This window comes from Aptenodytes patagonicus, chromosome 6, assembly GCF_965638725.1.
Source record: "Aptenodytes patagonicus chromosome 6, bAptPat1.pri.cur, whole genome shotgun sequence".
NCBI lineage: Eukaryota > Metazoa > Chordata > Aves > Sphenisciformes > Spheniscidae > Aptenodytes > Aptenodytes patagonicus.
Window position 1 is genome coordinate 24,508,951 of NC_134954.1, and position 16,878 is coordinate 24,525,828.

The 16,878-nt window shown below is 40.8% G+C and overlaps 1 protein-coding gene across 2 annotated transcripts; it reads right to left on the reverse strand.

Moving 5' to 3' along the window:
- Nucleotides 1-83: 83 nt before the first annotated feature.
- Nucleotides 84-16,643, reverse strand: EIF2A (eukaryotic translation initiation factor 2A). Of its 2 annotated transcripts, XM_076341542.1 has the most exons (14): nucleotides 16,584-16,643; nucleotides 13,539-13,608; nucleotides 13,129-13,203; nucleotides 11,546-11,664; nucleotides 10,291-10,390; nucleotides 9,819-9,901; nucleotides 8,383-8,456; nucleotides 8,098-8,242; nucleotides 7,086-7,202; nucleotides 4,223-4,794; nucleotides 2,726-2,842; nucleotides 1,717-1,845; nucleotides 672-737; nucleotides 84-588 (listed from the first exon to the last, which is right to left on the reverse strand). In XM_076341542.1, the coding sequence occupies exons 1-14, from the start codon at nucleotides 16,609-16,611 to the stop codon at nucleotides 523-525; spliced, it is 1,761 nt and encodes a 586-aa protein (XP_076197657.1). In that variant the 5' UTR covers nucleotides 16,612-16,643; the 3' UTR covers nucleotides 84-522. The 2 variants fall into 2 exon arrangements, with proteins under 2 accessions (XP_076197657.1, XP_076197658.1); XM_076341543.1 differs by lacking the exons at nucleotides 8,383-8,456; nucleotides 11,546-11,664; nucleotides 13,129-13,203; nucleotides 13,539-13,608; nucleotides 16,584-16,643 and having other exon boundaries at nucleotides 10,291-10,377.
- Nucleotides 16,644-16,878: the final 235 nt, after the last annotated feature.

The window sequence follows — 16,878 nt, forward strand, 5'->3', positions numbered from 1 at the left end:
AGTATCTGAAGCTTCACTTATCCTTAGCAGTCAGTTATTTTTGATCATGGCGGCATGGCCTTGTTATTTTAAAGACTCTGCCCTTGTAACAGAAGAACAGAAGTATTTTTTATTATTAAATGCTCTTTATTTTTATCTACATCCCATTATTGCATAAAGATCACATCTTTTTAAATATAATAAAGCTATCAAATAGGTAAACCTCATCACCTTCCCTCCTCACACTGAAACAAGGAAAAGATAAACCAACAGGCGGCTTCTGGTTTTTAGGCAATATGCTTTAAGAACATAAGCACATTTCTGGTTTGAACAGCAGCAGAATTGGCTGATGTGGTATTTATTACTTGTTTACAGTTTCACGTGCACAAATCTTTAGGAAAGCTTTTTAAAAGGCGTGTGCAGCAAATCTGTGGACTTTTGCATCCTCAGTCATTTGCCAAAACATTTTATTGTGTTCAAGTTAATACAAATTATATTTTGCATGAACTTTGTGTTAATGCCACATTGGATTTCCACGAAGTTTTAAAGACCCAGTTCTAGGTCTTCCAGTTCCTGAAGGAGAGCAGTTTCTTTCTGAATCTTCTCCAACTAGAACAAAAAAGTACAAGATGTCACAGATGTAGCTTATTATAAAATGACACTTGAATAAACTGCATACAACTTAAAAGTACCTGATTCTTCTCTAGCTGTTTGCCAGCAGCTGCTTGTTCTTTCAGCTGCTCAATTGCCTTTAGTTTCTGTAAAAAAACCAAAACAAAACAAAAAAACCCACACTAATACAAAAATATTGGTGAACCAAGAATAGAAAAAAAACAGTCTTAGAAGTTCCTGCACTTGCAACTGCCTGATTTACCAGGAGGCAGGTCTCAATATGGAAGGCACATTGCATTTAAGCATCTCCAGATGCTCATTCCAGAATTCCCCACCAATAAAAGACTTTTCTTTCAAGAACAAAACCTAGAGAACAGAAGCGCTTCTTAGTCTCTGAAACATAAACACCATGCATTATCTCCCTGAAGGGCTAGATCCAAATTCAGAAATTGCTCCTCCACTATCACTATCCCTCTTCACCACACATTTTCCTCAGAAAGCCTGGAACATTAATCAAAAAGGAGGACCACGGAAAGTAGGAGGCAGCCTAGAGAAAAGCACCCTGATGGATTATGCAGAAAGGGAGAAGATTTTCTAGCCTGAACCAAACAACTTCCATTCTGAAATTACTTAATCCAAGAATTTCCAAGATTGGCAGTAAACTTCGCACCCATACCATTTAGAAGTTAGGGAAGAAACAGAAACCACATAGATGGTTCCCTCTTCAGATCCAAGATCCAATAAACAAGCAGCCCATACAGCTGCTTTCTAAACGTAAACACCTTTAAGCTGTACCCCTACCCCTCAGCTGTGAGGATTGGGTGCACATGCAACAGTAGTCGTAAAAGGAGACTAGAATACTCTTCCGTGTACCTGTCAGTGGCTTCTACACTGTCTAGATGCTGCTCTGATAAGATCTTTAGGAGTCCGGGCAAGTGATGACCTCCTCTACTGTTTTACAAGATGGAAAAGCAAAGGAAGTTGGTTTACAAAGTCAGGAAATTACCATCTATGTAAATGCTACCCTGCTGAGCTCAAGTCACCTTACAATCAGACTAGATCTTACAGCTAATTACAGCTTAATTACAGCTAATCTGCTGTTCATTAGCAAAAAAATCCCCTCACCTTTTTTAAATTCTTTATCTTCTTGTCAACTTCAGGATCTCCTGATGTTACGACAGGCACAGCACTCCGTGGTGCATTCTGTGATGCTGAGGACTGTGTAGATTCCTGGTTCGCATCAGCTTTGGCCTCCTGTAAATAAAATAAACACATTATCTAGAAAATATGTTCGATTACAAAGGGACTGCAAAATGGCTTTAATAATTTCAAGAGATCCATTTAATATTTCTTCTTTCACTAGTTTGCTGGTGTTCTCCAAAATTTCTAAGTGACTTGCTTTGATGTATTGCATTACCTATACATATATATATATATATATGCTTTCCACAAAAAAAGGTTATCTATAACAACTCACATGCTGTTTCTTGTTAATTTCTACTTCCTCAAGACACCAACCATACATAGCATAGGGAAACATCAGTAAGGATGACACAACAAACACATACACAAATATTTTATAAAGTAGACTGGTGGGTCATTGTCTCTGAAGAAAGGACTCAAAACCAGTGTAAGAAATTAAAAAATATTATTTAAAGAATTATTGCTTCAGAAGTTAGTAGAAATTGGAAAGCTAATAACAAAAGCTGATTTTTATCTACCTGGCCAAAGAACAGGAAGCAAAGAGATAACCCAGAACAGGCTGTCTTTGGTCTGCCCTGATAATATGCCTCAGCCCTGCCCTCCTGGGGGGACACATCAAAGCAGTGAGTCCATTCTTACCTCTCACCTAAGACTGGAACAAACTACACAGATTGTCTGAAGGCGAAAGGGCAGAATTACTTAGTCTTAACATTGATTTCAGCTAACATTCACAGCAACTAACCAAAGCTGTTATTTTTAAGTCATCCTTTTGTACCTGCTTTAATCCGATTAAAAAGTCTACCACCCTCCCCACAACTTAGCACATGCAAAATGTGTGGAGGGCTCTCAGTGCAACTAACGGCCACTGCTCTGAGACTGATCAGTGCTGTCTGTGAAGACGTTATCCTTGAAAGAACTACTTTTCCAGTACCTGTTTAGCAGCTTTCTTCGCTTCGTGTTTCCTCTGATTTTTGAGAGCTGTTTTAGAGAGTGGCTTATCACTGCTTCCCAGCTGTGGTTTCATATTCTGGGGTGGCTCGTCCTCATGCTGCGGGATATGCAAAATTAACAGTTACAAAATCTGTATTCCATGTTGGCAAGCGTGTTGGTACAAAAAAACCTAACAGTGAACTCCAAACCTACTTAAGACAACACCATATGCAAACATGAACCATAAAGTAAGAGGAAGGAAAAACAAAGAAAGGAAGGGGGGGGGGGGGGGAGAAGGGGGGGAAAGTATGTGCCCTTTCTCTTTCGAGTAGCAGAAGACAGCATGAAAAGGGTTTCAAACTCATCCTTCCTCAAGTTTGGATGGGACTATCCTGTATGTCCTAAAGATTTCATGGATTTCTGATAAAATAACAAAATCATCATGTTTTCTATCTTGGGGGGAAATAAAATCAAAGAGGAATAAAACAGCACAAAATGACTGAAGCTTGGCATTTTGCTTTTGTTGACAACTTTTTAACTCGGACTCCTAGTGACAAGAAAGGAAAAATGGGTTGCTGGGAGGGGAGATGGGGTGGTGTTTCTTTGGGGGGGTGGGGGATGTTAGATGGGAGGTGAAAAGGTGTGGGGGGGTGTTTAGTCTTTTGGTTTTTTAAGATAATTCTTAATTGAGGAGCTGGATTGTTTTAACGCATATGACAAGATTTCTTGCCCATATAAGTAAGCAGAATTATTTTATTTAACACATCTTTTCTCTACTACCTCTGCTTGTTGATCATTTGCGAAATCAGACATTAGTATGATTAATAGATTCCTCACAAGCCAAGCAGCAGTCTTTCCTTCAAAAGCACAAGGCTCAAAATCAAAGCTCTCCAAGACTTAAACATCAGGGGTGCAACTGTTAAATGCAATTAGTTGCTACGCAGCCTACTTTGAAAATTTGCAGAAAAGAAACTAATTAGACAAGTAGGTCACTATACTGAAACCTGTTTAAACTGCAGCTGACTTGCTAACAATCGAATCTCTCTCTAGCAAGTAAACTTGCAAAAAAAAAAAAAAGCTGTTGGGAGGACAGTCAACCATCTGTCTAGCTGGGTTTAGACTGGTAAGTCGGGTCACCCAAATCAGAGGCTTCTATCTTAACTAGAGTACCCAATTTCACTATAAACCAAATTTGCAGTTTATTGTTCCAGTGCATGTTGTAGAGAGTGTTTTTAAAGTTTGCAAATGACTTCGTAAAAGGAGAGTATTTGGACCAAAGAAATTTCAGTTTTCTAGCATACATTCTTGCCCACAGTGAGCAAAATGTCAAAGAGGATTATCAAGAAAACCTCTCAAAAAACCCACAATACTACTGTCAGTCTGATTATTCTTCTAACGTTTCTCATTAAATATATACACATATTTCAGGCCAAGCTTCAAAGATGGGCAAAGCAATGAAACAGAACAATTTCGTTCATATATGAAACTGTCTACTTACAAGCTTGGAACTTGTTACAGGTTTGTTTCTCAGGGCTGGAGGTCTGTACGCTTGAGCAGGCTTTGGCTCAGCACTGGGCAATTCGCTTGGAACTGCCTGGTATTTTACTGCTTTCACTGGGAACACCCCATCCAAGAAGGGCTGCCAGGAAACTTGCCACATTTCTTCATTTGATGGAACTTCGTAGCTGTGTAATAGAGAGCCAGTGTAGTGCCATATCTTGTAACCATTACTGACTCGTAGCCTGGGAGCACATGTAGCTGTTACAATATGTTCCCCATCAGGACACCAAGCAAAGTATGTGGAATCCGAGGCTACTGGTTTGGAAATGAGTTTGTAGTTTTTAACGTCCCACACTTCCATCTGTCCCCTGAGATTTCCAAATCCTGCTAGCACTAGGATGTGTCCATGGGGGCTGTAGTAGGCAGCATTGCGAGGACCGGTTCCAAAATCAAACACAGGGTCACATTTCAGATTAAAAACTGTTGCTTTGGCAGGCATAAAACCATACACAGCACAGAACTCGACAGAATTGGGGTTCCAAATAACATCATAAATAGGACCATTTTTTGCTAAAGGAAAAGGAAAATATGCAGCTATTGTTAGATTATCTCTTTTCAGTGCAAGCAAAAATAAAATCAATAGCGATTCTTAACTTCATGCTTTGCTAAAATGCCGTGATCTAATTATTGACAGTGAAAATGAATACTGCTAACAATAGAGGTAGAAACAACATTTTATCTTTTGATAATTTTAGTTAAGGTTTGCAACAATAACTGCAGCCATTCCAAATTACCTCTGTAGGGTCAGCATCAGCACTTAAACAGTAAGCATATTTTTTTCATGTAAAAAAAATTCCTTTATTTTTTTTCCTCGTTATTCAAGTATGATCTCTCAGGACCTTCTCAAACTGTCCCACTGGAAACCTGCAAAAACAGGAGTTTTATACCAGCTGGATGCTAGTTCCTTTTTTTTGAATCTAAGAAATATTGCATAGCTCAGCAAAATATTGATCTAAGTTATCTTTGGACCGTGCTCATGCACGGTATTTTATAAGACAGATTTTAAAGTGAGAGCACACATAAAAAATGGTTTTACACATAACAATTAAAACTTGATATTGTTAGAAGCTATTCTGGGTGTTAGAACATTAGGAGATACTGAAGAATGATGAATTAAGTGATGGAAACTCATGTAAAATATACAGGGGTAAGTAAAAAACATAGCTCATTATAAGTTTTTATCATATGGTATTTCAGATAAATGCCACGTGCATTACTGACAATTCTTAAATCCAGACGTTGACCCAAAATATCAAACTATTTAAATTGTTAATTCCTGTTGTTATTCTAAAGCCTCATTATCTTTAGAAACTAGGCTGTGCAATCACACTGTCTGTGTGTTTTCCCCTTTAAAACTTTTTAGATGACATTAACCAAATGCAGCTATAGAGACAGAGATCTGAAAAAAAATTACGTTCCTGCACATTTCATGACAGTAGACAGCTGGAGAGATGCGGGCAGCTTTATACGGGCTTCAACAGCTAAGGCAAAGGCTGCAGCATGAGCAGGTTATTAGTAAAAAATGAAAAACCCTCTACAAATGCTAGTGTGAAAAAAGCTTCAAAATTGGACCTCAAAAGTAACCAGAAGATGCAAATCCATAGGAAATGAGGCACCACTCACTCCAAGTGTCCACCACTTGCTTTTGTTGGAAAAAACAGTTTTACGAGACAGACATCAGTTTGTTTTTTTTTTCCTTGAAAAGGAATAGCAAAATTAAATGAAAATTAATTATAAGCTTCCTGTTTAATAAAGATGCATTTCAAAGGGCAAAGACGGTTTTAATAAGTATGTAATTAAACAACTAGTGTTCCCAATCCAGGAAAGTGCTCCCAGAGAAATTCTAGATACTGAGTTGTAATCTTGATTATTTTTCCCCAGTGAAGTTAGCAACAAAGGGAAATGGGGCACAGTACTTGCTACCAGAAGTTTTGCTACAGAAGACAAACTGCAGATGTTCTCCCAATGAGCACTAGTATTGAAGAGAATATATTCAGTCTCTCTACAGTCACTTAAGCATAGCCTACATTACCCCGTCCCTGGTGTTTTGAAATATTCACAACAAACTAGCCTCTATAATCCCAAACAAGACAGGTGTTTAACATAAACAGCAACAACTCAAGACAGTGAAAAAATACCACTACAGGGGAAATTAGTGAATGGACTTCCAGTTCAAACAAGACACTGAAATTAAGAGCATCAACTTGCTTCTCCCCAACATGTCATTTTTATGTCTTAGAACTCTTTCCATTTTACTATACAAAATATAAGAATTCCATTTTCCAATATACTTAAAAAACAATGTTCTCACTCTGCCCCTGTTCTGGAGTAACGGCATCAATTGCATGTCTAAAAATGCGTGTAGGATTATTCCCTTTGGTAACATACTTCCCTGCCTATTTTGGTTTCTCAGACATTAAGCTGGCTCTGTTGTCCAGGTGTTTCCTTAGTAAACAGGTATAATTCCCTTCCTGTGCACATGAACACCCTCCCAAGCAGATTGTATATTTTAACTGAAAGTGCGTGCACTCTGCCGCTGACATTAAGATGACAAGTATACTAAAGACAACAAGATAATTCAGCTATTCAGAAAAAAAAAAAACAACCCACCTTACTCCAGATTAAAAAAAAAAAAAATCTGGTGAAGGATTTTTTGTTAGGAGTACTTTTTTTTTTTAAAAAAGATTACTTCATTACATTAACAAAAAAAACCCTCATACATTAAACAAAAGCTGGTGAAACAGCAATTCCCACTATCAAGAGCTATAATACAATGAAAAAAATGCCTGAGGGCTACTTACGCAATTGTACGACTGCACTTTCTCCATTTGTTGCAATGTAGTGCAGAGTTTGTTCTCCATAGTATGAAGCACCTGTTTTATCAACTTCTGTACTAGCTATTACTAGCACAGCAGTGGCTAAGAGAATAGACATACAGTTATTTCAATACAATTATTGCAAATGATATAAACTATTTCACAAACTACCATGAACAAAGAAATTAGTTTGATTATGAATTCTAGTTAGTTGCTTGCGTAACAGTGCTGGTATCATTCTCTTCTGAATTTCATTTTTCCTAAATGTTAACCCAAACGGAACGACTATCTTCCTTTCTCAGATGAAAAGTGTAAGCCAGGTCTATTCACTCATCGTTGAATTATGAGAAGGTGAACACGCTTTTGCAGCCATAAAAGATATTCATCTGACTAAGGCAGGAACCAAGCATCCTGATCAGTCCTTGAATAAAACGTTTCATCAACAGCTTTTGTATGTACATCTATTTTATCCAAAACTGTGTGCCCACATGTGGTTTCTTCGTGTATGTAATACCTTCCCTGTATTCCAATCAATGTGGGTTAAAGTAAAATGGTTTTTACAAAATTATTCTGAAACAGCTCATTGCTAACAGCAAAGCACACAGAGGACTGTGCAAGTCATCCCAATTGTGATACGTCTGTGTATATACAATTTTACAGATTAAGAACAGTTTATGCTCTGGTATAATCTTACGTTTACAGTCTACATACATTATCATCACAGAACGCAAAATTCAATTTCGTTTTGTTATTCAACTGCAAAATTTACCAATATGTAAAATATTCTCAATTACAATATACAAAATCATGGAAGTCAACACAGGAAAGTTATGAGCACTTCAGGGTAATCAGAATTGTAGCCTTAACATTGCATTGGCATAAATGGATATCGTCAGTATTTACCTGCACACGCAAATTAAATGCAAAACCCACACAGTAAAAGTAATTAAATCCAAAATGGGTGGAATATAAAACTTTAAATATACAGCTGTTATACCTTTTTTGTTCCATAGCATTGTCACCTTGTCAGCTTTAAAGAAACTTTTATTGGCTAGTGCAGACTGAGGGCCACCAAAGTTGGGATACTGATAGAGTCTAACGAATGATGGTGCACCTTTACTGCCCGGAACATACACAGCAACCTAAAACAAAGCCACGAGATTTTACTGCAGATTATATTCTTGGTAGCACAGGGTCTATTCACTGCTAGTACACTGTACTAAAATTACAGTAATTTTTTGAAGAAAACCAAGAAAAAAATTGGAAACAACATCAGAAGTACCTTGGTCGGCTGTGCTCCTGGAGATAACACAAAATCATTAACCTTTTGCAAATGCAGTTTATTTGCAATAGTATCTGCAAAAAAAGTCACAGATGTGATGACGTTAATGACAAACTATGTTAGTAGCCTGGATTACTTCATTATACCTTTTTATGGGTCTGTATCATGGATAATAAAGAACAGTATATATAATGATAAAGGATTTATTTTAGTAGGCAAACAACCATTACCTTCCCATTTCATCACACGTTTTTATTTACAAGACCAACTTGAACTGAGCCTAGGTCTGAAATCCAGTATTTCGTATTTGAAAGTTCAAACAGCAAGGAAGCTTCTGAACCCCACGTGAACACAGGTCATGTTTTAAGCAAAGCACAGCATTCTTCATCTTATCTGCGCTGACTTCAGAGGAAGCAGCATCAGTCACATCCAGATAACACGCACCATTACACAGAGCCAGGGATTCTCCCCTCAACTTTACTGGATCATTCTTCCTGAAAGGAGGTGTTCATAAAGGCCTGTTTTGTGCTGAACATTGCTCGTTTACACAAACAACTTACAGGAAATGCATCTTTAAAAAGTAAATGAACAGCAGCAACCCACAACCTTATTCGAGCAAGGAAGTCTGCGCTGAGCAGCGGACCTTGTGCTGGAACAGACATTCCATGCTTCCCTAGTATTAGCTTCATTAACATCAATAGGGCTAATTCTCAGGAAACTGCATCTCTCATAGGCTGTATTTTTAGGTCCCAGAATAATTCTTGTAGCAGCTTTAAAAAAAAAAAAACAAAAAAACAACCACCACAACCCAACCAAACAACCAAAACACCAAAAACCAAAACACACCAAAAACAAAAACCACACGCCACTGTTCTCCCCCCAGCAGTTTTCTTTTATTCCTTTAAATTTTTGTTCTAATTAATTTTTATCTTCCTGCTTTTTTCTTCCCCTTTCCCTTTTTGACCTCTATTGACTCCAAATATTCTACCACTAATAGTAAATTTCCTTGAAAAAAATGCTCTAGCTTCACAACTTCATTTTTGCCATCAATATAAATTTTCTAATGAGCCATTTTTAATAGTTCATTGACAGAATACACACAACCCAAAGAAGTAATCATAGATCATGTTCTCTATTGACAATTTCCTGGATCTCATTAAATGAGAAACAATACAAAATCAGGCCTCTTTAATTGAAAATTAGATGCATTTCATACTAGATAAGTCACTGAAAAGATAAACAAGACAGTGAAAACATACTTCATTAGAACATAATGATTCTGAATTCCAAATTCAAATAGAACGTAGGCAATATTTCAAATAAAAAGGAAGCAAAAGAAGAAATGAGGAAAAAAATTGAAAGCGGAAAAAAAAGCACCCAAAAGAAGATGCCTATATAGAATGCAATGAAACTATCTTATAGAAATACTTGCGTACTAAAGTTGTTGTTTTCAAAGAAGTGCACTTCATTGTTTACATTCCTGGCACAAATGCTTTCATCATCTGCCCAGCAAGGACACCTACATTTAAAGACAAAAATTAGAAACACTGAATGATGCTCATCTTTAGCAGTCTAGGATTTTTTTCCTCCATCTTTAAAGCCAAGCAAGTTCAAACATGATACATGTTTCAAATGGAGAAGTGACATCTGCATAGTAAAAACTGTACAACTAGACTTAGTTATTGTCTCCCCAGCTTTCTCTGTGGTGCAAAATGATAGTGAATTTATATTAAGACATGAACAATTGTAACTACGTACAAAGGTACTTTCAAGCACAGATACTTGCCTTCAGCTAGTAGCAGGCAATATTTTGAAAGCCAACACCACACTAAAAGCTCTATTTACCTGGACCAAATTTTGAAAACGACATTTCTTTGCAAACAATTAGCATCTGGAAAAGTTATTTACCAGTTCTGCATCTTTTTCTGGATGAAAGATTTTAAACATTTTCCAGTTTTCACATCATGAAGTTGTAGGTTGGGCACCCCTGCTGTGCCATCTTTAGCAGCTGCAACAAAAACATGGATTACAGTAGTGGTCTCTGGGGATTAAATCTGCTTTACCACGATGACATTCCATCTCATGATTCTACAAGCAATCAAACATGCATAAACTTCTAACAAGAAGCATCCCACCCCCTGAGGGACTAAACCCTACACTGCTAATTGCTTTACCTATTAACGTAAGTCTTTCAGTCTACAGAAAGAACTAACATTTGGAAGTGTAGGGTTTTTACTCTCATTACAAGACAAGGACCACCAACACTAGGACAGATCTTTTAATCAAAACCAAAAGCTGTCCTCTTGGCAAAAAATGAAGATATGTTCTCCATTCCTACATTTTGTTCTCACAAGAATGCAATGTGTTTTGTCCCTCACGCTGCAGTCACAGCTCTATCTGCAAGCCATACAAAACGGTTCTGCTGGTTTTGAACTCTCTGTACCCTTCTACTCACTCTGGATACTACAGCCTGTCTATTTCTACCAGTGATTCAAAACAGGCCTCCTAACAGTTCCCTAACAGTCCACGGTTGGCATCAATTCTGTCACTTGTGCTGCCTTGTCTTATCCTACAACCTGTCCCAGACCACTTCCCACACGCTCGGCTTATGGCCAGCTCTTTCTGTCTAGGGAAGCATTTACACTGTCTACTTTAGACATGCAACTTAGATGAGACTGAGGCTACCTAAATCAGGAACATAAACTCCATAGAGAGGCAGAGGAGAGAATAAAGCCCTCTGGACAATGGAGAACACTCAAGTCGGCCATGCCCAGCGGAGGACATGAGTACTCAGACAGCTTACAATTTTCCTTGTCTATACATGAATATAAACTGCTTGAACAGCACATTATTCAAAGACGCTCTTTGCACTCAAATCAGTTAGCGATTTTTAGAAACGTGATTTATTCAACAGAGTAATTGTTAGTACGTGCAGTCTGATTTAGTGTTTGTAAGAACGGTCAATACCAGATGCTTTCAGAAGATGGCATCCCTCCCTCCTCCACTATATACTTGATTACCCATATAATTTTCTGTACACTTTCTATACTGCTCATTTAGCCAATAAATATGCTACAATGACAAATCAGTTAATGGAAAGCCTGCAAACTGAATTAAAATATGCAGTTACCCCATGTACTTTTAAAGCTGGTAAAATACTCACTTGTATAGGCCTGCCATGTTGCCAGAACATTATTTTTTGGTGAGAATTCAAGGCAAACTGCCTTTGGAAGATCAAAGGAACGCAGTAACTCAGCACTGGTGACATTAACAATATTTACTCTGGAACCAAAAGATGCTATTTCAGTAAAACATGCTTGGAATAGTTCATTAATAGCCAAGGTATCTCTTCACATATTTGACTCTTCTCGATCTGTTCCAAATTTGGCCAACGTAACAAAATTAGAAGAGCTTTTCCCCCCCCCCCCTGCTTTTACTAAACTTTTGCAAGAACACATTTTAAAACCAGATACCCAAGCAGAAACAGAAACTAAGTGAAAGCACTGGTCAAAATATATCACATATTTTTATCTGCAACATTTAAACTCTGAACCAGAGACAAGACATACTCTATCCATAGAGAGTCCATCCACACTTCCACAGTGCTGAAGTTGAGCAACAGTCAACAGAAAGATTCTAACTGAATTAAAACACGCATTTATCTCACCTATTTTTAAAGGTCTTATATCTATAAGGATACAACATTTAAGATTTGGGCTTTTTGAGTTTGGGGGATGCAGGGAGACATGGACAATGAAAAACAAAGGTCAGACGGCTGAACAAACAAGGTCAGGCAGCACCTCTGAACACTGTATATTAAATATCTGCCACATATGGAATCCAAAGAAACAAAAAAGATCACATCAAGATGCGTCCAAGCCACCGTTGTTCTCAGAACGTGAATTAGGAGCCTGTTCCTCACCATCTCACTAGCTGCTCCCCCTCAAAAATGAAGGGAGATGGACAGCTCCCAAAACAAAGAGGCATGGCAGGACTGGAAAGATTTGCCATTTGGAGTATTCTCATTTAAAGTATGGGTACCTGGATATACAACCCAGTTGTTTGAAAAACATTTTTCCCCCCCAAACATTTTCTGGAAATGGACCTTTCCAATTGACAAAAATTTTTTTTTTTTAAAGAAAAATGAAGAGTCTGGATATTTTGGAGAACCAGAAACAACAGTGAAAGTAACGAATCCTACATCTAACTTAAATGGTATTACTAAATACTTTTGCAGATTTTTTTTTTAACCTGTTAGTAAGAATACCGACATTTCAGAAAAAGCCTTATCACCTCTTTACAGCAGCAACCCCATGACGCACTCTTATGTAAAGGACGATCTCTAGTAAACTCTAATGCATCTGGTCTATAAAAAAAGAAACCATGTGACGTTTGTACGTAAGATGCATAGAATCTTCATTTTCTATGAACTTTACTAATAGATTGATCCCAGAAAACCAGGTACTATTGTACTGGGAAGTATGAACAAAAAACCCAAATAAAGCATATCCAGATTCCACAGGAATGGGTGCATACTAAATATAAGAAAAACAGTAAATACTTCATCTGATATTCAGGAAACAAAGTCACTACTGCAAATAATGCAAAAATAAACTCCATTTAAAGCATGTATGCAAACATTTTCATTAACAGCAATAGCCTTTACACAGACAAGAGTAAATGGGGCATAACTGATTTGGTTTATTTAATACAAACTAAATGAGTAATATCATAAAATGCACCAACTTTTCTCCATTGCACCAGGCAAAGAGGGAACCGTCCTTGCTAAAAGCAACAGCTTTGCAATTTTTTCCAGAGTCCCTAAAGAAGTAAGAAATGCACATTAGTAATTGAACGTACTGCATAAGTTAAGGTATTTTTAACAAAAAGAAAAAGCAACACACCGATTTTCCTGCTGCGCTCCCAAATAGCACTTTGTAACAGCGCAATCTACTCTGCAATTGTTCAGTGATTTTACCTGGGCAATGAGAAGTCAGGCAAGTGTAAAGCCTTCAAAACAATCAATTTTCCGAACTATTGACAGTAAGAAAAAATTCACTTATGTTTATATATTTTTCAATTCTAGAGTCTACCTTTACTTTTTAGAAAATTATTTCTTTTGTGCAAAAGATCAGAAATAGCAATAATAACAGTACCTTTGAAACGCTGTGCTCTCTGTGAAACTAGGTGGCCCGTTCACCATATAAAGCCCTTCAGATCCTCTCACTGGAAGAGTAAACAAATAACTACTCATTTCAAATTCAGAAAATCACCCAAAGCAAAAGCTTTTTCTAATTTATGAACCTTGAGACCTGCATGCACTTTTCCCCTGCTTGCATTTTAGAGTAAACAAGAGAGAGGGTTTAAAGGAAATTCAGAACGTAACAAGGCAGCCGCAGGATTAAAACACAGGACAGAGGCAGCAAAGGGGCAGAGTTGAGCTGAGCTATCGGCCCCAGCACCATAAGCTCTGACACACAGCACACACACGACTGGGGCGCCAGTCTGCCATACACCTCTGCAGATGAAACAGCAACCAGCCAGCACTTCTCCGGAGCTGAGGACTAAAGTGGGACAACTGCCGCCGGTCCCAGCCTTCCTACACCCACAGCTATGCAATCTGCTCCCCGCTTCGACCAGCACAGCCCTTCCAGTGCAGCCTTCCCAGCAGGGTCAGTTTACAAACGGGTTTGTCCCTCTGCCACAGGAGCACTGGTGCCTGTGCAAAGGGAGCAGAAACACTGCCAAGGGCAGCGGGGCAGGGCGGGACAGGGGCAAACCAGGTGCATGGCAGAGGGGCTGAGGCAGGGGCACCCAGGGAGCCCCCACCCCTCCCCTGCTCCAGCAGGGCCAGCGATACCAGGCTGCAGGGCTATGCCCGGCTGAGAAGTGAGCATCCCCAGGGATGGAGATCCACAGCCTCTCTGGGCAGCCTGTGCCCATGTTCAGTCTCACAGTAAAATAGTTTTTCTTATGTTTAAGTGCAATTTCCTGTATTTCAGTTTGAGCCCATTTGCCCATTGTCCCCTCACTGGATACCACAAAACAAGATTCTGGCTTCATCTTGCAGGACAACCTCAAACTACAGAAGAGCTACACCTGCATAAGGAAGGAGGGTGGGACAACATCTCGTCCTAAAACGGCAGATGGTTCTCAGCTCTCAACCCTGTCACAGGAGGCACTTTCATGAAGCCTAACTCTCAGAAGCTGAAAATCCTCCATCAGTGCAAGAGCTGCACAGGAGTCCGGCACAGTGGAGCTGAAAAGGGCTGCCTAGATATTCCCAAAGCGAGGATTAGCTGCCTAAACACAAGAAGAGCATTTGCCAAAGAGAGATTACGTAGGGCTGATTTTTTTGCTGACAGGAGACAGGATTTGCCCTATTGTTAGTTTCAACACTGAAGTTCAACTTGGAAAACAGAAGGCATGAAAGAAATATCAATATAAAATGTGTTTCATATGTCTTTTTTTTCAGAGACATTGCCATGCTTACGGCACTAGAAAACAAACAAGAAATAAAGACAGATTCATGCAAAATCATGCAGTTGGAATTGTTACATAGTGAATAAAACAAATTTTTTTCAGGTTGTTCTATTACAAGCATATTAGAATTCAAAGTTAAACCACAAAACGGGCAGTTGGTATGTAGGCATTAGGTGTGTTTTATGCATTTTCTTGGGACACCAAAGATGCCTAATGCGGTGACAATTTTTTACTGACAGACATGACTCAAGAAAGCAAGATCTGTACTAGCTGAAGCTGCAGGTTCTGCAGCTGTATTATTTCCAGGAAGCATCAGGGCCAGCGGTGCAGGGGAGGTCTGACAGCAGAAAAGCAGCACTCCCGCTTGGCCGGGTCAGTCCGCATGTGAACCACACAATGGAATCCACACACAGATCCAGCAACACAACACCTGGATGACAGTAACGTCTGCCACCAAACATCCTGCCACTGCTCTTCAGAGCTGCTCTTTTAACCACCAAGTATCCTTACTTCACCTCTCTCATAGCACTTTAGAAATTAACAAATGGAAAACATTTTAAGCAATAGTTTATTAGATTGAAGAAAATACTATTTTGATAGATTTCAAATCTACACCTGCTCTATAGCCCTGTACTTCATTGGGGGTACACCATACACCTAACATACCTCAAGGGTACGTCTTAACAACACCTTAAATACGATCCACCAGCTTCACACCCCCGCCTCAAGTCTATTCTCCACGTCTCCTGTCAGACTCCCAAGAAAAATTAAGATCCAAATTTACAAGATTATAGACAGTAGCAAGCAGTCCAAAATCCACCCTGAACAACTGCACACTCAAGTGAGGATAAATATGTGGACATTTAAAGCTTAGAAACACAGGAAAGGAAAAACACGTATCACATCACAGACAACTTAAAGAGTAAAACAGAGAGAAAAGGAAGAAAGACTCTTAAAAGAAACACCACAAAATGCAGCGATAAGCCCACAAAATGCAGTGAAGATGCTTCAGTCAGCTGTAAGCTCCTGCTGGCTGTTAAGCAGTTTGCAGAGACCCCGCTAGGCCGGTCCCCGCGTCCTGCAAGCCCCTGGGGCTGCCACCATCCGCTCTGAGCCCCGGGGAAGCACGGCTGGGCGAACGGGCCCGCTCTGCTCTCACCCAGTCGCCCTGTCTCCTCTAGCACAGCATCTCCGGGAGCGTTTCACCAGTTATCACCCGGCCGCACATTAACCCAGGAAAAAGAACAAGCAAGCTTTAAAAACCATGCTTTTACGTCCCCGAGCAGCTCCCCGCGGCGGGCCAGCGGCTGCTCAGGCGAGGAAGGGACCGAGACAAGGAGTCAGCACCCCCAGGGGAAGGCCCGGCCGCGGGCCCGCCCGTGCCCCGGGCCAAGCGCTGAACGTGCCCACGTGGCAACAAAACGGCCCGGCGAGGCCCTACCCGGCCTCCCGGGAGTGGAGCGGGGGCCCGGCCCGGCCCGGCGGGCAGAGCAGAGGGCGCCGGGACCCAGGACTGGGCCCGGCCGCGCCGCGGCGGCGCGCCCTGGGGAGGGGACCGGTAGAGGGCACAGGACCGCCCCAGCCCGACCTGACGCCCGCCTGCCTGCCTGCCTGCCTGCCTGCCTGCCTGCCTGCCTGCCCGCCCCCAGCTCCAGCCGAGCCGAGCCGAGCCGAGCCGGTCCCCGTGCTCGCCCCGCCACCGCCCGGGCCCGACGCACCTGCCAGCAGCGGCGCGGGGGGCGCCATCTTGGCGCGACGGCCCAGTGCGTTCGGCTTCTGCTTCCGGGTGAGCAGCGGCGCGGCCGCCCCAGAGACGTCCACGTCGCGCGGCGCGGGGGCGGGCGGGGGTGGGGGCGGTGGCACGTGACGCATAGGCAGCCGCTTCCGCCCGCCGCGGCGCGCGCTGCCCCGGAAGCGCTGCCGCCGGGCGCGCGGGTTGGCGGCGGGAGGCGGCCCCGCCCGCGGCGGCGCGTGTTTCCGGTGGGCGGTGCCGCGCGGTGCTGACGCTGGCAG

Coding starts and splice junctions, on each gene's coding strand:
- EIF2A (XM_076341542.1), bottom strand. CDS start 16,611: ATGGCGCCCCCCGCGCCGCTGCTGGCAG. Junction 9,902..10,290: donor CAGAAAAAGATGCAGAACTG/GTAAATAACTTT, acceptor CTTTAAATGTAG/GTGTCCTTGCTGGGCAGATG. Junction 7,203..8,097: donor AATGCTATGGAACAAAAAAG/GTATAACAGCTG, acceptor CTATTCTCTTAG/CCACTGCTGTGCTAGTAATA.